This window comes from Heterocephalus glaber, unplaced genomic scaffold, assembly GCF_053883595.1.
Source record: "Heterocephalus glaber isolate CG9 unplaced genomic scaffold, H.glaber_assembly_v1.0 deba00000546, whole genome shotgun sequence".
NCBI classification, from domain to species: Eukaryota; Metazoa; Chordata; class Mammalia; order Rodentia; family Bathyergidae; genus Heterocephalus; species Heterocephalus glaber.
This window is the reverse complement of record NW_028258147.1, coordinates 13760239-13785515: the sequence shown is the minus strand read 5'-3', so window position 1 is coordinate 13785515 and position 25277 is coordinate 13760239. Positions and strand designations below refer to the sequence as shown.

At 34.0% G+C, this 25277-nt stretch overlaps 1 protein-coding gene across 11 annotated transcripts in view; it reads left to right on the top strand.

The window, feature by feature from the left end:
- The window catches only part of Ptprz1 (protein tyrosine phosphatase receptor type Z1), a 188787-nt gene that overhangs the window by 47367 nt on the left and 116143 nt on the right, over positions 1 to 25277 (top strand). For all 11 annotated transcript variants that reach the window (XM_004856451.4, XM_087204590.1, XM_004856450.4 and 8 more), the window contains exon 2: positions 8909 to 8974. In XM_004856451.4, the coding sequence (XP_004856508.2) occupies positions 8909 to 8974 (66 nt within the window). The remainder of the gene's footprint in view (positions 1 to 8908; positions 8975 to 25277) is intronic.

Below are 25277 nucleotides of genomic sequence, written 5' to 3'. Positions count from 1 at the left end.
ATCAATAACTTCAGCAATTTGCATTTCATTAAACATATTCTTATAAAATTTTTTAATGTTTTGCACTCAAAGCTATGAATTTTTCTTTATATCTTTTTCCATAAAGAGAATGACATTCCCCATCTTATGAAAAATTAAATATTCACATTTTTCTTGTATTTTTGTACATCTTTTTTTAAAGCACACTTAATCCCCTGGGAGTTTATTTTGATATATATGTGAAATATGAATTCTCTTTTCAAATAGCTAGTGTTCCTAGTACCTGTCTGATTGTAATGTTTGCTTATCATACATCAAAGATGCATCTATACTAGGTCCAATTTTAGTACTATGTGGTTTTTTAAGTCTTCCTATCAATTTACCTTCTAGTAATCTGTTAATTTTTGTATGACTCTTTAAAAATGGTTTTATCAGTCCCTTCTATTTATCTATGTGAATTTTATAATAATTATTCCAATTTAAAACATTCCAGTGAAATTTGATGTAGTCAATAATTTAGAAAGAAGTGAGAAGTTCCCCAAATGCACTGTTCCCACTGAAGAATGTGGTAGGTATCTGAATTTATTCATGTTTCCTCTTATATTAATAATAGCTCTGCCTTTTATTTGTGCTCTTTCTTGGTATTTTGTGCTTTCCATGGTAAATGTGAATGGAACTCCATTGTGTCCTCTAATGGGTTTTGTTAGTGTGCCAGTTATTTAGAACGCCTTAGTCAATCCCAAACATAGCAGATGTGCTTGCTTTTACGGTGTATTTCAGTGAAAGCACATGGCCTAAAGACTTCGCAGCAGCTATCTTATTCATATTGCTAAATAATAACACATGATTGTTGTCCAGTTAATTTAATAGTGTATGATACTAAAATATATGGTGCAAATATACAAACACATTATTCCTGTAATCTGATGAATTCCATGTTCTCTATTCACCATACTCATTCTTCTACAGATTTCTCTTTCTACTTTAATATTATTTTTAGTTCTTTCATCTAATTGTTACTTTATACATATTATTATTTGTCTCTGCTCCCATTATCAATATGTCATCAAGAGTTGAGTTTTATTCTTATGTAGGAGTAAATTCACTGTTAGCTATAGATGTAAAAGGAGGTAGTTATGATGATTATAGTTTTGTACGGTAACAATGACTTTTTGCTATCTTAGTGTTTTCTTAGTTTTGTAGAAATTTTAACAGGGGAAAAGTAGTACTTAATTTCCTGCAGACTTTATTTTATTCATAAAGCTCAAAGCAGACTAGCTTAATGGAAGCTGTCATCACTAACATTAGTTAAGTCCAAGAGATAAATTTACACAAGTTACATCAATTTTTTAATCTTAGTATCCAAATGTAAGAAATGTTTTAAGTAAACTTATGATGTTATAAAAACATATTCACTAAATTGAAAATGTCAGTGATTTAAATTTTTGTTGCATATTACTTTATATATACATATTATACATATTATATTACACATGTTATGCCTATTACTTTATATATATGAGAAAAAGATACATATATGTCAAGTTGTAAACAGTCGTTACCTATAGGAGATAAAATTAGTTACCTATAGGAGATAAAATTACAGTAACTTTAAAATTATTTTTGTCAGTCTGTATTTTTACAATTTATCTGGAATAGATATGCATTATTACTTATGTGATAAGAATAAAAATTAACATGTTGTAACCAAAAACCTTTCAACTTTAGAAATATAAATTAGGTTAAAAGAAGTCTGTGAATATCTTGAGGTTTCACTGAAAGTTTGTATAAGTTTGGGAAACATATTGCCAACATACACACATTCCCTCTGGTAAAGTGCTCATAGTCCTTAGTTTCAGAGGAACAATAAAATTTAATGGCTCACCTCCAAACTCTACCTTAGACCTTTGAGATCTACATAGTTAATGAGATGTCTCACTACTGAAATAAGCATGTGGGAGAAACAGCTTCCTTTATTCTTTTACATTATCCTTGTTTTCAATCTTACATCTTCCTTGATTATTTTACTATGTGATTTCCATATTGTGCCCCAAGCATCTACTTTTTCATCATTTTAACCTTATCCTTAAATAAAGAGGTCACTTGGATTCAAAATTTATTTTTCAGGATTCTTTGTCTTTTTTAGGGGGGGTTCAATTTTTATTTTTTATTAGTACATGTTTGCAGTACAGAATGATTGCATTCATCATGGGGATTTGCTACATGAACATAACACATCTTAATTCTTTTTTCATCCATTTTCCCACCCCTCCTTCTCTTGCCCCTCCATTTCTCAATCTTCTTTCTTTTTGCAAAAGATCCATTTCCCTGATTCCTGTTATTTTAGTTTGCTCTTCATTTATATTTTAGGTTTCTCATATATGAGAAACCATGAAATACTTAAGCCTGTGTGTCTGACTTATTTTACTTAACATTACGGCTTCAAAGTCCAGCCATTTCCCTACAAATGACTCAAGTTTGTCCTTTTTATGGCAAAGTAGTATTCCACTGTGTATAAATACCATATTTTCTTTATTTTGAGACAGAGTTTCACTGTATAGTTCAGGTGATCCTATTGCCTCAGCCTCCCAAGAGCTGGGATCACAGATGTGATCCACCAGGCCCAGCCTTTGATCTTTAATAATATACATTAATGTGTCCTCCTATTTCTCATTAAGTTGCTATTTAGATTTTGAGACTGTCAAAAGTACTATTATTTTTAAAGCTTTGCAGAAAGGAAAAAAGTGGAGCTCTTCTTTCTAACACTGGAAAGCAGCTAAAATTAGAAGACACATGGCTTATAGGAAAATTCTTTATTTTTTAAAAAGTATATTTTTAGGGACTTGAGTTATATCTATGGTAAATAGTAAGAACAATGCTTGAACTATTACTATATCCTAAATAAGCCATACTATCTAAATTACTGTGATTAGCTAAATCATATTTCCCAGATGGCTTGCATAATATAGACTATAAAAGTTAACATTCTAGATGGGTGAGAACAAATTATACGATAGTTTGACTGAAAGCCAATGTTTAGCATTAAGTGACAAAAATTTCACACAGAGCAACTACCACATATGATATTGAACTTCTCTGCTCATAATCAGATTTACTTTTTCTTGGAAGGTCTGCCTTATTTAGCTAATAAGGATTTTGGTTTAGGCTACTTGGATCATAAATTCAGCCTTCTTATTAAACACAGAATGAATGACAGGAAGTCTGAACACATGAGAGACTTCACTAGCCAGGCAACTGATCCACTTTTTAGAGAAACTTCTATTTCTGAGTTTATTTTTTTCTCCTCAGAGGGGCACTTATTTCCACTGGTAGATGATTAGATGACTATGACTGCTGTCATTATCAACCTTTTAAAAATAATCATTGCCACTTCAGTATTATGTATCTTTGGATGTCAAATTTTTTAGTGATATAATGGTTGATAATTGCTCTGAGATTGCTCCTTTTTCAAGCTTTTGTAAGTCACCTACCTTTCTTCAGAAACATACACCCAACCTCTTTGCCTTTAGCTAAAATATTAATCTGATTATTCCTTAACCGTGATATTTTCCTGTAAATATACTCAAAGTAGGAAATATATTCTCATCTTTCAGTCCACTCAATAGACTACCTCTTTCCTATTTGTAAAGGAGATCTAGGGAAGCGAAGAGAGTAGGATATGAATTAAGGTGTGAAGGTTGGTGTTCCCTGTGTCTTAGTGAACTGCCCCCAAAGATAAATCCCCATGACCTGTACAGACCCAGGAGAGCTCAACACCCCTCGGGTCTTTGGTCCTTTACTTGCCTCTTCTTGCTGCCCAGTCTGTTCCTCTGCTGAAACATTTGGTCCCTTTCGTGTCGCTCTCTTTGCAGTCTTACTCATGAGCACCAAAGGTTCGCTTCTAATTCTTTCCCTTCTTCCCCACTTTTCCAGGTTTCTACAACCAGCCGGCCTTTTCCTTTCCTCTGAAGCTTCTTAGTGATTTCTTTAAAGGGCATGAGCTATGTGAGAAGTATCCACTGTGTACAAGTCCACTTTCAGAAATCTAGAATGCTGGACTTCAGTGTACATCTGCAGTCATGTTCTCTTTGAAGTTTCTATTTCTGAAGTCCACTCTATTTCTCCTCCCTTTCATATTTTAGGCACTAAAGTGTGTGCATGTCTCTTTGTGTGTGTGTGTATATGTGTGTGTGTGTGTATGTGTGTGTACATTTTGTCAGAACACTACTGCTAGAGCATGTATTAAGATACAGATGATAAGTTGTTGATCAATATGAACCAAAGACATTCTTTAGGATAAGGACATTACCATAAAAATATTTATACTTGTAATTTCAGTAAAATATGAGTACTCTTATTTTTATTTGGGAAGGAGGGGTTAAAAAACTTGAAAAGTGCTAATGATGGTTATCGAGGAAAACTGCAGTTTAATTTCCTTTATGTGAATATAAAGAAATATGTGTGTATGTCTATGAATATGTATACTCATACTTGCATTTATGTAAGGGTTTATAGCAGATGCAAGATGGAATGGCTGAAACAGGGACATTTAAGTTTTCCTAAAGCAATATAAGCCAGTTTTCTCTCAATTACTTTAACAGATTCAAAAGCCACTTCATGAAAAACATTTTTTAGAACAAATTTTAGAGCAGCCTTAAGAAAAGATTCATTACTATATATATTCTTGTTGCACATCACATATAGAAGCTCTTTCTGAAATTTCCTGGCTTTTTCACTACAAAATAGATTGAAAGAGACCACTCAAATGCTTTAAAAGGAAACATACAAAATGCAAAAACTAAGGAAACTAAAATCTATGGAAACAGGAAAAAAATTCTATATTCATTTATTGGATTTTTAAATGTGTAAGCACTTTGATAGGTTCTGTTTTATATAGGATTTACTGGTTTTCAAAGTATATAATGCAACAAAAAGTGAACCTAGCCTCTTTTTTTCTTGTTCATTGGAGCTATCACATCTCATCTATCAGGTCTCTAAGTAGAATTTTAAAAGTGGGGTACTCTCTCACGCCCAAGGACTGTGTAATTAGCATATGAATGTGTAACAGATTGTTTGAAGTAACAATTAGGGGAACAATACAGAAAGGAACTGAAGAGAGCTACCAACACCTGGTAATCTTTTACTGAAAAGGCTTCCTTAACCTAAATAATTAGAAATCAAGGACAAATGCTCTTTGTGTAGCAATAAAGCCCTACAGTAAAGAAAGCTAAAAATTGGTTGACAGTTTGCTACCATCCTTTAGAATGAATCACTAAAACACTTACTGTTGTATTTAATTTAGTGCAGTACATGTTAAAAATAAATTTTGTGTCTGATCTTCTGAATTCATCAAAATGTATTTACTGTATATGACAGAAATGTCTTGTATTTCAAAAATATTTACATTCAAAATACATAAAAGATGATAACAGATCTTTTCTCCATGGTCAGTGGAAAGTTTAGCATAAAATTCCATTTGACTACCAGATCAAATCAAATATACAGTCAGTGCTCTATAAACTTTCTTGTTCAAATCATTCCTGCTAGTGAACCTCTGGCTCCTTGCATTGGTTTGCTTTGTTTTCTTTCTCTCTCAGAGACATACTATCTCCAGCAGTTCCTGCTCAGGGAAAACGCCTTAGAAGAGTAACCAATCTGCCCACAACTACTAAGAATCCTTAGTACTATGTAGGAATTGGTGGAGTAGAAAGCAGAAGCTATGCATTATAGTTTCCTTTTTTATCAGTTACTACCTATACAAACCACTTGATTTCTTTGGCTTAAGTGGCTTCTTTATGAACTAGGAATTATATTTTTTCTAGACTGAAAAATTCTGAGTCAAGTGACATCCTAAGTTCTTTCTAACATTCAGCAATATGTATTTTGTTATCATAAAGAAATATTAACTCTCAGAATTTAAATTAATTTAAATGATTACCTTTTTAAGAGACAATTGTATTTGAAAAAACAAATATATGTGTGACTAATAAAAAACACACACACACAAAAAATATATATATATATATATGTGTGTGTGTGACTATTTATAACAGCATTCATTATTAATAGTAGCCCCAAAGTAGAAATAATCGAAATATCCATTGACTGGTGAATAGATAAATAAAATATGATATATCCAGTGTCAAAACAAAAATTGTACCAGGCAAATTTAAACAAGCAAGGAAGACTGTATTCAAGGCTATTGCAATAGTCAAAAGAAGCCAGAACCACATCTGAACTCAACTCCTGTGAAGCACAAGGGTTAAGGTATTTTAAAGTGTGTAATGAGCTAAGGAAAAGTACTGCAGGATATCTGAGGAAAGTCACAGGCCATCTGTGTTTGCTAGTTGATTTTTTTAAAGGAAAAATAAACTCATGTTTTTGCCCCATAGAATAAGGTTTCTCGCTGAAGTTAGGCTTCTACCCTCCAACTGAAACTGGGAGCTTCAGGATGCTGTTTGCTTTGATGACTGCATTTCAAAGATATGGTTCCCAGATCCTTAAGAAGTAAATGCCTGAGTTGTAAAACTGTCAGTTGACTATTAAGAATATCTAATTCTCTGCAACACTGCAAAAGAAGTTAGAGACCTACAGTCAGGAAGAAGTCTGTCTTCCTGAGCAGCTGAGTGAACTCAAAGGCTATCTCATGCACCATACAATGGAATATTCTTGGGCAGTGAAATATAAAATACTGATACATGAGCCTTGCAAAGAAATCAGCCAATAACAAATGCTGTTGAGGCTGTAAGGAAAAAGGAACCCCTCTCCATTGCTAGTGGGAGGGCAAACTGGTACAGCTACTATGGAAATCAGTATGGAGATTCCTCAAAAAGCTAAAACTAGTGGTTCCATTTGACAGTTGTTCCCTTTCTGTATATCTTCCCGAAAGAGTTAAAAGCATCATGCAACAGACATGCATATCCATGTTTATAGCAGCATGATTTATAATAGCTACACCTTAGAAACAGCCCATATGCCCATCAAAAGATGAGTGGATAAAGAAAATGTGGTATTTATATACAATGGTGTACTGCTGTGCCATAAAGAAGAATAAACTTGAGTCATTTGTAGAGAAATAATGCATCTCGAGACCATAAACTTGAGTTACATAAATCAGAAACACAGGTTTAAATATGGCATTGTTTCTCTAGTGTGAGAAACCCAAAGAGTAAGTAAGGATTATAATGGAGAAGTACTTTTGGGAAGTAGGAAGAATATGTTCAATTGGGAAGGGGTATAAGGGAGAGGGGAAGAAAAAAAGAGAATGGAATGACAAAAATGGAAACAAAGCTCTTGTAAATGCAAAGGGAAGAAGGGTGGAAGGGAGGGGAGGGGAATAAGAAAAATGTAATTGAAATATATTATTTACAGGTACAAATTCCCTATGATGAATGAGATCAGTCTGACATATATGTATTAATAGAAAAATAAAGTTAAAAATAAAATAAAAAATAAAATTGTATGTGGTGATGGTTGCACAACTCTATACATACACTGAATGCCATTGAATTGTATACTTTAATGGGTGAGTTGTATGATTTGTAAATTTTATTTCAATAAAATTATTGTTTGAAATATGTGAAAATATGCAACACAGCTAAGGGAATATTTACCTAGATATTTCTGTAAAAAAATTCTAATAAAAATAAAACCTTTATTTCTCCAAGGTAAACTTTGGCTTTTAAAAATCTGTGAATTCTGACTGTGCATTTCTGATAGCTAGTCTGCCTTTTAGCTTTTATAAAATAATTTACAAGTTATTTATTGCTATGTTATAGCAATAAATAGATGAGTATTACATGAAAGAGAAGATACTTTTGAAATGTCCTTACACTGTTTGCTTCCCAGAAATAATTGGAAATATAAATATGGAGAAAACAGCTGCGAAGAGTAAATAAGAAATATTTTATAAATGTAAAGAAATATAGAAAAAACAACTGTGAAGAGTAAATAAATACTTTTTTCTCCCAACGAATGATAAAACCACTATGTTGTGTGTACTTGTGTATATTCAAATGAAAGCTCTGTTGATAGGACTCCAATTTATAAGTAGCGTTCATTGCTAAATTATTGGTAGCCTTTTCTACAGAAACAATTCTGTCAACATGGATTAGGTTCTAAATAAGTCCATAAAGATTGATTTTATCCATAATGTGGCTAAAATGGAATATTGATGTTAGTACAATCTAGGTTTAAGGATCAAGGACCCAGAGGAGGACAAATCAGGACATCCCTATTTCTTGGTTGACTCTAGGTAAAAGTTTGAATTGTTCAGGGAGACTTTGGCTGCCACCCACGCTCCGTGCTCCCTGCTTGCTCTGGAGGCTGATGCTCTACACCTCCCAGTGCATCACCTCCAGCAGACATTTCTGTTCCTCCTGAGACAAATCACATACAAGGTCTCACACAACCTTTCTCCCAACCAACATACACACATTTCGATTACAATTTTCCCAAGAGAGCTAATTTCACTTTACATTAGAAGGGAAGCAAATTTTGTGATAACATTTGGGATCTTCAAAGCATTTACAGATTAAACTTGGGTCATAAACTCAAAAGCATCTTTAATTCAGGCCTTAAAATCTAGGAATGGTAAGAAAACTGAAGACAAAACAAGCTATCCTTTCTGACTCATTTGGTTTTGGGGGTGATGCCTCTAAGTGTTTCCTGGTTTACGCAGAACATTTGCTTTGTCCCTGCCTAAACCTGAACATGCTTTAAATATACTTGGTAAAATTTGCGTTAACTATTGAACAGGGGCTTTGATATGTATAATGGTGGTCGGTGGGGAAGGAAAACATTGGGAAAATGATGTGGGAAAGAATAATCAAACCATGAAGCTTATATGGTATGAATGACTTATCTTACTTTTAAAAAATTAGGGACATAATTTTCTGTACACTGATCACTTGATTTTTCTTGGTTATAGATTGGGCTTATGGATACTACAGACAGCAGAGAAAACTTGTTGAAGAGATTGGATGGTCTTATACAGGTAAATGTATTACTTACATAATGAGATTCAATAGAAACTTTGTTGTTTTTCTTTCTAGTTTTGTATATACAGGGAAATCTTGTTGGTGAACACATCATTTCAGCTTAGCTATGTGATGGTTGAATTAATTAACAAAGTATATCAAACTCAGAATTTTTCCTGGTGGGCTTTCCATAAGCAAACTTTATACTGTAGATTTTACAGCATATTGGTTAAGATAGAGCTGGATTTAGTAGGCCCACACTGGCTGTATATCTTGGGAAATGTGCATAATCCACTGGAGGCTAAGTTGTTGCTTTGTTGTTGTTTTTATCTGTGAAACTGAGGGCTGTTCTGAGCATTAATGAGATAAAAAAGGTGTCAAGACCTTGGTACAGAACCTCTTTTAAGCAGAATTCTCTCAATAATTGTTAGCTGCTCTTGTTATGATAATGCTAGTGATTATTTTTATTCATGTAACAAATGCTGATGAGGTTCTTGGTATAGAAAGGGACTTCCTTCTGATTTAGTATGACTGACTTCACTAGAATCAGAGTTTAAATGATTTTGTCAGATTACCAGACTTGGCTTTTAACATTATAAGGATATGAAGCTGACTGAAAATGTTTAAAACCAGAAATCAGGATCAGAAACCCTGAAGAGAAGAAAAGCCCCAGGCCTACCTGGAAGAACATGGGTAGAATATGGAGGAATTACAATGTAACTGGTGTCCAGGTGGTACAGTGTTAAGCATTCGAGTTGAGTACTCATTAGAGTTAAGAGTGGATGATAAAAATGAAATCGGATTAGAAGGGGCTTGCCATGAGCCTGGCCAACTTGGACTGTTTTTTGTAGATGAAGCCCGGAAGTATGTTGAATGTTGTAAATAGACGTATATTTTCTTTCTTTTTCTATTCTTATATTGAAGGCAAAAAATACTCACTGTACAACATATATTCAAAGACAGATAGGTAGAGATACAGGTATAGATATGATACTTATATAGATAAAGATATCTATCTCTTTACTCTGCTTTCAGGAATAAGCACTAAAAAATGTTATAGATGTCTTTGGATAGTTTTTATTGTCCTAAGTTTGTGTAGTTTATATGTATGGTTATGTATCCAACTTACTCATAATTATTTTTAACCATTTCCTCTTTTTAATGATTCTTGCTGATTGATCATGATATTTAATGTCTGTGAATGTTCAGTTGAAAGAAAATTTACTATTTAACCATTCTCTTATTTTTGGATAAACTTCTGCAAGTAACAGACAGACAGAAAGATATATTTTTATCTCATTTATATCAAGTGTTTGCTGGTGAGTCCTTAATATGCAATTACTGAATAGAAAAAATAAACTCTCTTGAGATTCTTGCTGCAGACTGCCTAAATTCTTTCTGGAGAGGTTACACTAATCTGTAATAAGTGACTACCTGGGCCGGGGATTTCGCTCAGTGGTTTCGCCACCTGTTGCGCAAGTGCAAGGACCTGAGTTTGATCCCCGGTACCAAAAAAAAAAAAAGTGACTACCCAACTAAATAATCAAAATCTTTACTTATTTGTCAAGTTTTTTAAAATGACATTTTATTGTTTTAATTTGCTTTTGTTTGATTATTACCACTGAAGTCAAGATTTCAAAATAATTGAAGTTACAACATGGAAAACAATCAATGTTCATTAGAGTAGTAAAATGAAAAAATTAACTTACCTGTGTTGTGGATTCTGTAGAAGGGTATGAGATAGTTCTGTATGATATTGTATAAAAAGCCCTGCCCTTAATTTGCCCATGTATAATAAAGATTTATAAACCTCTAGAATACATATATGTTTTAAATTTTGAAAGATATAAGAACAAAAATTGTCCATAAATCTAGCCCATCTTTAATTAAATACAATTTCTTTCTTTCTGTTTTGCTATTACATCCTTAATGTTTAAGCATCTCAAATTCTGTTTACTACCTGAGCAAGATTTTTTGAGAAAAAAGTGGATTTTAATAAAAAATATTAGATCAGAGGACCCAAATTTTAATCATTTTAATAGATATATAAAATTAATTTCAAAAATTAATGTGTCCATTTCCTCACATTTTAATTAACAATAATTTTAAAATTTAGTCAGTTTTGTGGGTAAAAATAAAATATTTTAAATTTGCATTTTCCTGGTTATTTAATTCTTAAAATATCCTAAACATAAGATGTAGATTAGGATTTTGGTGTATATCTGGGAAATAAATACTACATGGAGAACTAATATTTTAAAAAATTATCCTTCTATTTACATAAACAATTTCTCTTGTGTTTTTATTAAATCTATATATTTTATGTTCTTTTTTTTTTTTTGGTACCAGGGATCGAACTCAGAACCTTGTGCTTCCGAGGCAGGAGACAGCACCACTGAGCTAAATCCCTGGCCCTCCTGAAATTAGTTTTAATATAATGAGTAAAAACCAAAATAATTCTCCTAAAATTCTTGTTGGCATCACTTTACATGTCACTTGTTTTTACAAAGAGAAAGTTGGTTTTAGACTGAAAGCAATATGAATGCATCAATAAAAAACCAAAATTTTCATGTATGTTTTTGTCTATGCTATCAGTTGGATTATAAGTTTATTTACTAATGTAATAAGATACTGTGATTGTCTTCTCAAAACTTTGTAATTTTATGTACTCTATAACTTAGTATCTGACAACTGCAATCATTTTGCAGTCTAGTGACCAAAGAGATGACCCCATTGATTTGGAAAATTACTTCCAGAATATTTGAGGATCTTAGGAAGAGATCAGTGGTGGACATTTTATTTTATATAAAAACAAAATTTTATAACAAAATAATAAGAGAATAACAATAGGTAATACACTGTATTTTGTTATCCCCAAAGTAGTTACTCAGAATACAAGAGATAAGCCAGAAAGATTCTTGCAAAACAGAATCAGATAATATACATTAAACTTTCTTTTCAAAGAACTAAGATAAACTTGTAGTACTACATAAGTGAAACAAATTAGCACACATATTAAAATTTTTTTAAGCAATGGAGTATGTAATTTGGGGAAATATTTGAACTTCTCTCTATATTTATCTCTCTTCTGTTTTGCTCTTTATTTGTATATATGTATATATGTAGTTTGTGTTTCTCATTTAAGAGAAACCATGTGATATTTGAACTTGTATGATTTGTTTCACTCAAAATTATGTTCTCCAGTTGCATCTATTTACCTATGAATGCTTCAAGTTTGTCTTTTTTTAGTATAGAGATTCCTCAAAAAAACTACAACTGACATAGCAGCACAATTTGTAATACCTAAATCTTAGAAGCAGCCCAATTGCCCATCAACTGGAGACTGGATAGAGAAAATGTGATTTTTTAAAATAAAATGGAGTACTACTCAGCCATAAAAAATGATAAATTAGAGACTTTTATAGCTAAATAGATGCACATTGAAGCAATACTCTGAAGTGAAATATATAGGACACACGTGTAAATATGGAATAGTTTCTCTGGTGTGAGAAACTGAAAGTGTAAATAAGGACTAAAAGGTATAATAGATAATGTGAAATAGGAAGAAAAGGGGCCAAGGGGAAGGGGAAGTAGGAGGGGTAGGGGAAAGGAAAGAAGGAAATGGAATTAATATGAGAAAATGAAAAAATGGAAACAAAGTCTTTGTAAATAGGGAGGGATGGAGGGATTGAAGGGAGAGCAGGGGAATGGGGAAAAAATAAGAACCAAGAGAGATTATGTAAAGATGCAAATTTCCAATGATAAATATCATTATATTGTATACCTAAAATGTACCAACAAAATTAATTTTTTAAAAAGAAAAAACAAAAAGACTAAATATACTATCTTGTTATCATAGAGAAAATGTAAAAAGATGCAATTATATCAAAACTTCTAAATGTATTATACAGTTAAAAATTCTACGGTGTTCTTTTTTTGCAAACAAAATAAAATTTATATTATTTTTTTAAAAAAACTACAACTAGAAATTCGATTTGACCCAGCTATCCCCCTTATAGGTATCTGCCCTAGATATAGATATTACTGTAATATGGATATAGACAGATATAAATAGACATAGATATAGATGTAGATATCTATCTCTTTACTCCTCCTTCATATAATAGAAATATATGCACACCCACAGTTATACCAACACAATTTATAATAGATAGATCTTGGAAACAGCATATATATCCATCAGCAGATGAATGGATAAGGAAAATATGGTATTTATGCACACAGTAGAGTACTACACTGCCAAAAAAAAGAGTGATGAGGACATTTTACAACTATTTATTTCCAACAGTGTAGTTTTGTTATTTTGTCTGAATTCCTAAAGCATCTAAAGAAAACAATGATATTATTTACCCAAATTAGTGTATCTCAATCACTTGAAAGCCTAACCCTTAGTGAGTGATTTATTCACTGTAAAATTTCTTTTTATTCTTAATACAATTATTTAATGTTTGCTAACATTTTCAATATTTTTTCAATTTTTTATCTCACCTAGAAAATGAAAAACTATGCTAACTGTATAAAATTTCAGGCATTAGCTTTAAGATTCTTAAATGTAACTAATTTCATGAATGCTTCAAGTACATTGGTCTTGATCACATTTAGTCCTACCTTCATCTGTAATAGCTGATCTCATTGAGATATATGTTTCATTTCTTCATTTGTTTTTGTTTTTGTAGTACTGGGGATTGAACCCAGGGCTTTCACATTGAGCTACAACCCAAACCCTGTTTTTACTTTTTATTTTGAGACAGTCTAAGGTGCTAAGTTGTCCCAATTAGGTTTGAACTTACTATCTTCCTTCTTTAGTCTTCCAGAGCACTGGAATTACAGGCCTACACCACCTGGCTAGGCTTGTGCTATTATTAAAATCCATCAAATTAAGCTGGAATCTTGGAAAAAAGGACTTTCACTGAGTGTCTGTCTGTACATGGAGAATTCTATTAATAAAAGTCAAAAGTATAATATAGCTATTATTGTAAGAGACTTCATTATGCTGCCATACGCCATTTAAAAACGTTGAATGACACATTCAGCAGTATTTAAGTGGAATCACTTAAGCTGAGGCTATTTATGGAAGATTGTTCAATTATAACATGGGGAATAACAATACAATCTTTACTAGCTAGCAGGTGGGTGGAGAAACAGGGTGGAAAAGTATTACTATTCTAATTGTACTTTTTCCGCTGATTGAAAGCAGTATTTCTATTCAGGATGTATGCTGTCATTGTGCAAAGATATGACAAGTTGGTCAATAAAATGAAATCAGTACCATTTTGAAAGTTATTAGATGGTGAGTGGAGCTTGTTTTGTCACTATGTGATAAGAGAATGAAGTGTAAAGCTGGGAATGCCAACCCTAAGAATCTGATTATTTCCATAATAACTGCTTTCCATTTAAGAGTTTCAGAAAATGGCTTTCATCCTTGGTTGTTTTTTTTTTTTTTGGTACCAGGGATCGAACTCAGGTCCTTGCGCTTGCACAGCAGGCAGCGAAACCACTGAGCTAAATCCCCCGCCCAGCTTTCATTCTTCTTAGTGCAGTAACCCCATTTTTTATAACAATGTTTAAATAAAGACAATTCAATGAAAAAAGAAACTAAGTCATTTTTTCTTTTGTTTTTAGATATCACAAGCATATAACATAAGATTATAATAGGAGATTTTAAAATCTTCCTTTTCATTGAGTTGTTAGAGCGGAGATTGCAGCCTTGGGCAACAATAATATCATCAGAAATGGATGAAAGTTAATTGCTCTACTCTTAGAAGTGGTCCCTACTGAAATAGAACCTTATTTCTGAGATTTATGGAATATTATATTGTTTCCCTTTATTTTTAAAGCAACTTGGGATTGAAAATTTTATACTGATTTGTTCTCAAGTGTTCTTACTAAACACTTGGAATCTGGAATATTCTTTTAACATATGATTTTTTTTTCTTTGGTTCACCACTCCATATAAGACTTTCATTTCTCATTTCCAACTGAAGGGTAAAAATTAAAGCTTCAGAGTGCTATTTATAGAATTAGCCATTTCTGTTTAAAGGTTTATATTAATATAGACATAGAAGTGAGCCCTGGGAAGACACACCAGCCAGTTGGCTGGGGTACCCTGGGGAGAGCAAATGTGGAAGGGGTAAGCCGAGCAGAGGGTCCTCCCTTTTACTCTACACTGTTCATGTTGAGCCCACGTATTCGTTTATTTTGTGGTTGTGGTTGTTTCATTTCAACTAGTATTTTGTGTGTGTTGTTTTTAATCAGCACATGTTTGCAGTACATAAAGATCATATTCTTCATGGGAAGTTGGTACACGTAGATAGCACATCTTCTTTTTTCATTCCAGTCCCACCCTCTCTCTCCTCCCTCCCTCTGTCTCTTGGTCCCCTTCCCTTTTGCAAGGGAAAGCATTTTTGACACATTTGTTGATACAAAATATTTTCAACTTATCTGGATTAGTTTTGGTTAAGAAAGGCAAGGTAGTCAGATAAGGGCTCTAGTTTTGTGTCTTCACAGAAGACAGAATGTGGGGTCTGTGCTGGGCTGACTGTCAGTTAGAGGGCATCACAGAGACCTGAAGGCACTCGGGGTTCAGCTCTGTGGCCACTACTGACCTACAGACTGATCAGGCTGCTCATTGCTATGCCTTTCCATTTTCGCATCTGTAAAAAGTTTTTAACAGTGCTCTACTTAATTGTGTGTAGATCAGATAAATGCTTTCCATTGTTGTAGGAAAGCTCTGAGGAAGGACTGTACACTTCTACAAATCCAGGTGGTTATTGTTTGGCAGGATCTTAATTTGAACCCAGACCGATTGAACAAGCCTGGATGCATCTGATGATCTTACAGGAAGATTTAGGAGTTGATCTGCTTGAATGCATTTTATAGACAGCTATTTCTTATCATCTATATATTTTTAAAAGTTTGCCTAAGATTTGTATTCTTGGCAGACTTTTCATGTGCTAAATGTGATAATTGGATATACCGTGAAATAAAGTTAAGTTGGATGGTCCGAAGCTCAGAATTTACTTGTATTATGTTCTTGATAACAGCTATGAAGGTATGCTAAAGATGTAAGATTATGCAAAAATTAGCAAGCTTGATTTAGCCCTTGAACAATTTATATATTTTCCAGAACAACATAGACATTTATAATATATAACATTTATAAATATATAAAAACATTTATAAATATATGTAAACGTGTAAATATATAAAAATGTTATTTGCTGATTAAAAATATAAATGTTTTAAAATTTTGTTTGCAATTATCTTTTAGTATTTCATTAAAAAGTAAAAATGTAGCTGCAGAATAGCATCATAATTAGAAATGATTGCTTTTATTTCCTATTTGCAAAGCTTTATGCTAATGTGTCTACTCTGTGCACAATTGGAATTGTACTGTTCTCTAATCCAGCCTCATAGCTATTCCTGCTGACAATATTTAGTAGAATCAATAGATTTGGCGAGTCTAAGGCACCTCAGCAGCAGAAGACCTGGCTGCTTCTGTCTATGCCTAAATTTTTTGCCATTATGTTGGGCTACATTGTGCCTCTTACCTCTCTGGACCATCTTTAATTACAGCCTGTGTTCCTTACTCTGAAATAGTCTATTTACCAAAATAGACATTTCAGCAAAAGAAAGAGAAAATTAATTACATGGTTAATTTTAAAAACCTAAGATTCAGCTGTACTTCATACTGTCACGCAGAATTCACTTAGATGTGCTAAACTCTGCAGCAAATGCCCTTGCAATCATTTTAATTTGACCCGTGCCACCTTCTTTTATTTACCAGTAAAAGCCAAGTGCAAGACTCATTTAGGTTCAGTTTTGTGTGTTTTCTGTATGGCAGTTCTGACTCTTTAAACCTAGAGTTTCCAAAGAGCAAAAAAGATGGAAAATATATAAATGACTTATTTCTGATATCCAGAAAAATTTTTTATTAAGTGAAATACATTCCAGTGACTGAGGCACTGGATCTCAAAATGGTTTTAAAATATATTCAGCTATTTTAAAACTGATGGATTTTACTTCCTCTATTCCTTAGGGGGTAAAATATATATTTGAATATCTATCATTCCTTCTATGAATATTGCATTCCTCCTGTAACCATGTAGTCTCTTTCATTCAGGTTAGAATCCCCTTGACTGGATTGCAGTTAGGACCCCTCCTGGCTGGAATGCAGAGAATCTTGGGGTTCTCTATGGCCTCTGACACACTAGCATCCAAACTATAATAGATTGTTTAGGGAGCTTCCTTTTGTAAAATACCCTGGTAAATTTCCAGCAATTGCCTAGATTCATTCTTCAGATTGTAGAAGGTTCCATGGGAAGAAGGAAACTTAAACTCTAATGTGAGGAGAATTCTGACCTATAGAGTAGTATCTGGTAATCTGGAAATAGAAGGCCTGATAGAAACCAGAACCAGAAAGGACAGGGAAGTACTAAGAAGGCCTGGAGAGACGGTATTTTAGGAAGAATTGGTGCAAAAGCTGAGTACAGAGCTTAGTGTCAGCAGAGGCACTTTCCAGAGTCAATATGATTCCCCTGGCTACACTACTGGGTCACTCCCCACCCTTACTCTCAGACGCCCACATACTCTGTCCTGCAAACACAAGAGCTCAAGCAACACCATGGGATTGTCTCTTTCCAAAAGACACAGCAATGAGAAGAGGAAGACTAAGACTCTAGGGGTCCAAGGAAGATGCATGGAGGAGACCAGCAGAAGTGCCAGAGGCATCATAGCCCAATAAGCAGCTGACCATGTCCAAAATAACCATTGATGGTCTCCAGAAAGCAGCAGCAATGATTTAAGTCAGATTTTTGTCCACACAGACTAATCTTTACTCCCCTAGGAGATGCTGTTCAGCTCCCTGGTTTGGTAAAATAGCTTCTGATGACAAATGGAGGGAGGGGGCCACACCCAGAATGAGTGGGATAAGACTGGAGATGGCTTTCTGTTCATTTTTCTTCAATGCTGAGGTCTGTGAAGTGTGGAAATCTGAGCCATTGTTTTCCCCAGTGAATACTGTGTCAGTTCAGTATATGTTTTTCTCCGCAATGAAAATCACCTCATTTATTTCTCATTATAAAAATATTCTTTTAAGAAAAATCATATGTGTGTATGTATGTGGGTGCATATATATCAAAAACAGTTAAAATTTCCCTTCTAGAAATGATCACTTTTTATTAATGCTATTATAGCTTCTGCTATTGATAATTACTATACATAATATCTTTTTTTTTTTTTTGGTACCGGGATTGAACTCGGGACCTTGCGCTTGCGAGGCAGACAGCAGAACCACTGAGCTAAATCCCAGCCCTATACATAATATCTTAATGTAATTAAAAACAAAATTTTATTCCAACTCAGAAATCTTTCCCATAAAGACAGTAGAGAGAGAAAGCAGTTTTGTTTTTGAATAAGCATTAAATACATGTGGTATGAATCACAAGTAATCACACTAACAGACTGCAAAAACAGAAAGGAACCTCATCCCCTTCTATAGGCAGACAGATACAGGTCATTGCATACATGTCTCCAAAGTAAGCAGTATCTAGTCCTCAGGTAGGAGAACTTGATAGAACTGATTGCACACAGTTCATCCAAAGTTTACCAGGGAACTGGAGTGACTATCTGTATTGGCTTATTGGCTTAATTAAGAGACAAAACAAATCTCTTTATCACAAGCAGTACCTTTACAAGTTACAGCAAGGAGTCTACAGAAGTTAGGCTGTTACCTTCATACAGAAATTGGCAGAGTAGGATGCCATCTTCTTGGATGTTTGCATTTCAAAAAGACCAGCTCCAGGGTTCTTGAAAAAGAGGACTTGGGTCAAAATCCTGGCAGAATGCCTATTTAGCTTTCAAAAGGAAGGGAGGAGAAGGTACTAACAATGATCCATACTCTAAAGTAAAAGTTCTAGGAAAAGGAAAGGGTGAAGTCTCTTCCCTATTTTCAACAGGGAGAATTAAGTTGCTTTAAAAAAATTTTTTTGTTTGTCCTTATACTTCCTAATTCTCCTTCCACACATTCCCATGACCTCCATATATCTGTATCACCATGTCCTGCTTTCAACTCAGTCTCAGTAATAGTTCGTGGATATATTTTTAGGTAGATGGGTTGTAACTAACTCAGGGTAAGGGAATGTAAAACATAAGCTTTTACCCAAGCAGTTTTCTTCACTGTATCCCTGTTCTTAAAGCAGAGCCCCACATATAACAGGTACTTAATAAATATTTACTACTCATAATCTACTTTCTCCAGGACAGAATTAATTTTTCCTGAGAAGAATTGTGACTAGTAAAAACATAGTATCAACAGGCCATTCCAGATCTTTCTTGCAACAGACATATATGAAAAGTAAATATTGTGGAGTGAATTAAAAGTTTTAGCATATGAAACATAACTATAAACGTTAATGAAGTGGAAAAATATGACAGGCCATATTTCATAACACTTTATCACCTGAAAATTGAAATGATATCAGAATCAGTGCCAAAGGGAAAACACAAATTGATGTATGCCAAATTACATTACTTAAACTGCATGAATGGCTTATCTAGCCTTCACATGTATGGTTTCCATCCTTACATATTTCATGAACATCTCTAGAAAGTTTGATCTGCTTGCAGTACTTTTCCTGTAAATTACGTTTAATGTTCCTTTTCCAAAATTCCAAAAATTTTTTTTGCAGATCAGCCACATTTATGCATATAATACCCTCATGTAGCCTCCTGAGAATACTTTTAGATTCAGTCAACATGTATTAAAGAGAAAAGGAGTCAACATTTTGTTACTTCTCTGGATTGCTTCCTACTTAAATGGTGCTATATACTCATTGACAAAAGAAAATATAAAGTGTTGAAATCATTAGTTTAATCAGAACTCATGCTGAAGCAGACACCATGCTTGACATTGGGGATGCAGTCATGAATGAAAACAACCACAAGCATATAAGCAATGATGACAAAACGTGATTTCAAGAAAGTGTGATAAATGCCACAATTGTAGATTGTGCTAACACAAGGACTAGGGGTCCTTAGCATAAGGGGTTCAGGGGAGATTTCCTAGAGAAAGGGCATTTAAATTTATATAAAGTATAAATAGGAGTTAACTAAGTCAGCATGGTGAAGAAGTGATCTGAGCAAAGACAGCAACTATGCCAGGACCTGTAGAGGAAAGAGAAATCCCAATGCTTCAGCCTCTATAATTCTCTTCCCACCTTTGGGCAGAAAACTAGGAATATAATAAGACAAGCTTCTTGGTAACTTGTGCATTCTTTCTGGTATCTTTGTTCTATCCAAAATTGTAGATAATACTGTATTTTGATTGGCAACCACAAGCTTTTAGTTATTGAGATTTGTATTTAAGGGATGCTTGGCATGATTTTAGTCAATGTTTTAATTAGTAAACTAAAGGAAAAAGAACTAGTGAAGAATTCAAAGAGTAGGAGGTGGGGGTTTTAACATATTCCAAAAATGACAAGACTCTGAGTGCACAGGACTAATCAACATTGTCACACACCTTCAGAGGGAATTCACCAAGAAAGAAAGATCATTGAATTGGACATAATTCTAACGAAGCTAATGAGGGTTCTTTTGTTAGTTTGTCTGGTAAGTATACAACCTCTGCAGTCAGACATCTGTCTGCTTGGCTTTAAAAGTAGGTCATCATCTCTTTTGATTTAGATTTCCTAATCTGTTAAAGATCATAATAGTACCTACCTCAAAGTGCCACCATTAGATGAGTCAGTACATACGAAGCACTTAGAATAGTACCTGATATATATAAAGTACTCAGTAAAATTATTAAAGTCAGGTAAACCTTCTGTAATATTCAGAACTTGTACCATGTTTCTTCTGAAGTACAGATGTCATTATATGATGCTTCTGTTTATATCTGTTCAGTTGCTCCTCATCACCTGCACAATGAAAAACAGGCTCCTCAGCATGGCATACGGTGACTTTAACTATCTGGTTCCATTCTACCTGTACTGTTCTGTCCCTCAGAATAACTTTTCCCTCTGCCTGATGCTATGCCAGCCCCTTCAAAAGCAAGTCTCTGATTCTGGCGCTTCTTCAGTATATTCCTCGAATACCAGACCTCCATAGCTCTTTCAAGTGAAGTTTCCTTGTCCTCTTGTCCCCCAGGAAGAGAAGACCCCTTGCTTTACAATACTGTGTCCTCTGTTGCAGCACAGTAGCATGGCTGGTTTGACACTTTATTCCTCTTCTTTTTTTTAGAGTGTGGTCCCTATTATATGTTCAGCAGAGGTGTATGCATGACCCAGTAAAGCTGAAAAGTAGATTGTGCCCCTACTTTAGAATTTAAAAATTCAGAGAGATGAAGTCTCTTACACAATGTCAAAAAGTGTGTAGAAGACAGGAAACTTGAACTTGGGTCTCAATTTACAGGACTTTGCACTGAGAATTCTTATAGCCACATCAGCTACTTTTGTCTCAGTGATGTGGGAAATAAGAAAAGGCATAAAGCTATTGAGTTTTTAATTCTTTGACAGATATTTTTAAAAATGCTAACTCCAAAGCTTTTGTAGTAGTCAGTTTTCTCATTGCTCAGACAAAATAACTGGCACTTGCAACTTAAAGGAGGAGAGGTGAGTTTTGGTTCATGACTCTTAAGCAGCAGCATCGTGGAAGACAGGCATAGCAGAGAAAAGCTGCTCAACTCATGGGATCCTGGAAGCAAAGAGGGGGAAGAGCCAGAGAGGAAGTGGCTAGGAACCAGATATGGTTCCCAAGGTCACACCCCTGTGACCCATTTCCTCTAGCTGGGCCCCTTTGCCTACTAGCCCATTCAACTATGAATTTATCAATAGGTTTACCCATTGATAAAGATAGCACCTTCATAATTCAATCAGTTCTCCAGGAGCCTCTTAATCTAGTCAAAGATTGACAATAAAGATTAATAGGGCTATTGTATATGGCCTGAAGTGGTACCATGGTACCTGTGGTTAATTGGTTCCAAGAGGGACCATGGGTACCAAAAATGATGAGTACCAAGCAAATTGTTTTGGCTGGCAAGGATAGGGAATCAACACTTGGACATTGACAAAATCTGGCTTGTGCCTCAACTACCAAACAAAGGAGTTTGGGACAAAAAAAATTTTTTTTTGGTACTGGGGATCAAACTCTGGACCTTGCACTTGTGAGGCAGGTGGTGGAACCACTGAGCTAAATCCTCAGCCCCAGGAACAAAATTTTTACACTGAGATGTGTCAAGTACCAAATTCTATGAGTTTCACAGCAGTCAAGTTCCAAGGTATGATGTTAGTCTCTTTTTACCCTTATCAAGGTGTGTGGCTTTTTTTTTTAAGGAATGTACTAAGAACAGTCATATCTGGGGAGTGACTTGTGGCTACCTTTTATTTTTATCTTTCATTTATCTGAATCTTTTAATTTTTCTACACTAAATATGTTTTTGTTTTATTGTTGAGTTGGGAGAAAGGGAGTTTATATGTCTTGTGTAATATAAATTTAATTAAATTATTTTTTATTCTTGGGATGATTGAAGAAGTTGTTTTGCATCACAGGAAGTCTTCTGCCTCTTCCTATCTCCTTTCTGTAATGGGTCTGTATGTTTTTATATCTATCTGAGGGACCTGTTTCTGGGCCTATTTCTGCTTGACTATATGAGAACTACTTCAATGATCAATGAAATTGAAAATACCCTCTTAATCATGTACTGTATATCCTTAAGGAAAAGGTAATGCATTCTAATTAGTGTGGATATAGGTAATATTCTCTTAGAAAAGTGGCCATATTACTATACGTTAGCATTTTACACAGATTTGATCTAGCCAGGATTCTACCGAGGGCACTTAAGTATCACACAACTTCATTTTCTTCTCTGCTGTGGCACAATATCTTCACTTTACATTCATTTCACAATCTGGTTTCATTATCCCAACTCAGTGAGAAACAATTTCTCATAGTTGATTGTCTGAATTGTTGCCAGCTCAGTCACATTTTCTGCATCATTTACCAGAAAGTATAGTTTTTTAAGAAGTCAGAACAATTATGCAGGTAACCCACAGCCAGGATATGCCCAAAATGAGCATCAGAGCATTCCCCATATCTGGATATTAAAGTATTTTGCAGATTCATGAACAGTGTTACTGACCTGTAGATCAAAGGAGTCCCCATTGCATTTCACCATTTTGTAAGTGAGCCTCCATTGATATAAAACAGCCTGTTGTTCTCTTTTGCAAGGAGAAAAGTTCATCTTTAGACAGCAGACTCTGTTGTTTCCCTTTTAGTAGAATAATTACATCCTTAATGTCTGGGCCCACAATAAAGGAAGTCGCTCAGGATGTGTTTACAAGATTTCAGAGAACATTTAGAAAGTCCTGTGACTTTTAATTATAAATCTTTACTCACAAAAATGTGCCTATTTAGGTAAATTATGATAGCTTTTCTATTCCTTTCATTTATGATGATTGCTTGTTCATGCTTGAGCACAAGAGAGAAAGCTTGATTTAAAATCTAAGTCCTATTAATGTGTTTTTCTGCCACCAACATTTTAAAAAGTAAATTGAGTAGAAAATTAAGTTCTGGCACATGATGCAAATTCCTCTAATGTATCTGGCCTTCATTTAATCATTTATGAGTTATTGCTAGAAGATGTTTATATAGATTAGGTACCACAGAGATCTAAGGAACTATATTTATTCAATCCTAATTAATGCTTGGCCTTAAATAGATAATCACGCCATTTTCCAGTTTCCTAATGTTAAGCAATTAAACAGCTGCCAGCTGTTTGCCAGATAAATACTCACTTTGCCAAGTAGATATAAGCAAATTTTCACATTTGAAATATATTAGAATTATAAGCTATGTTGAAATGCTTATACCTTAGAACTGTATGTTACAGATTGCCATTGAACAATTACTTACCTGTTTAATAGTGTTAAATATATGCTAAAGTGTGATAGACAAGTATGGTATATTTTTACACATAATATATGGAAAAACAAAAACTTTTTGGCTATCTATATGAAAGTGTTTTGTATTTATATAATATTAAAGATAATAAAATATTAGGTTAGCAAGAATTTTCATTTTTATATTTGGAATATTCCTCAACTTTTAAGAATAAACTTTTCTTCTTTTCAAAATGAAATTCCCAAATAAGCAATTACAATGATAAAGAATGAAGAGAATATTAAATTTGTATAGTGTGTAATGTAGACCATTAACTCCCAACTTTTAGAATTTATCACAATTAAGTGGAGGGATTACTGAAAAGAAAAAATTGCTAGGCCTGATCTCCAGAGTTTCAGATTTAGTAAATATGTGATGGTTTATCACAAATTTAATATTGAACAAATTCTCAGATTATCCTGATATCTGTGATATCAGAAGACATTTTTTGCAGTATTTAGAGTCTAGATCGATCTCAGTTTATGGTACTTTAATATGCAAAATGAAGGAATCATAGAATAAAAATAGAAAACATATGCATAAATGTATTTAGATATGTGAAAGTGCTTTAGCTCCCTGGATGAGGTACATTGATATGAAAAATAGTATTATTGCTTTTACATGATATGTAACAACATCTTAAATGTTATTTTCAAAACCTGGTATCCACATCAGTAAGAGATAATATAAGTGTTTGAAGAGTTGTTTTGCAACTTGCATTCTTTTCCCATTTGGACAGGGCATCTTTGTATGCATAAGGAACTTTCTGGCCTCAGTAGGTCCAGTGGGAAGCCCTCATTAGCAAATGGATGCAAACTATTTTTAGTCTGCATTACTCTTGATTTAGTTACCCCTATTGATTACCAAAGAAAGTTTTTTCTTACTTTTTAAAAATAGCATTTTTATTTCCTTAGACCTGAAAGATCTTGGATCCAGACAATATCAAGATTTGAATTTTCTGTTTCTATATTCTTTTAAGTTTCTAAATCCTAGTAGTATAAATCTTTTAAATTATATTTCATTAATAATGTTATCCTAACTTTTGTTGGTAATATAATTTGGTGGTATCAAGAACCCAGAAGGAAGCTCCCCCGCCACCATCCCAAGCTCCTAGGGCAGAGAAGGTGAGCCACGCAGGTGCGAGAAGCACCCCCCACACCCCGTGGAAATGAGAAGACATGTAAACAAGCCTCAAAATCAGACTTTTGGATCACCTAGAGCAACCCTAAAGGGAAACGAGATGGAACGATCTGATACTCAACCACCTGGACTCTCTGAACTGGCAACAAAAGAGGATCTGGGAAAAATGAAATCAGAAATAATTTCTCAGATAAAAGCAAAGATTTTGCTCATGGTGCAAGACAT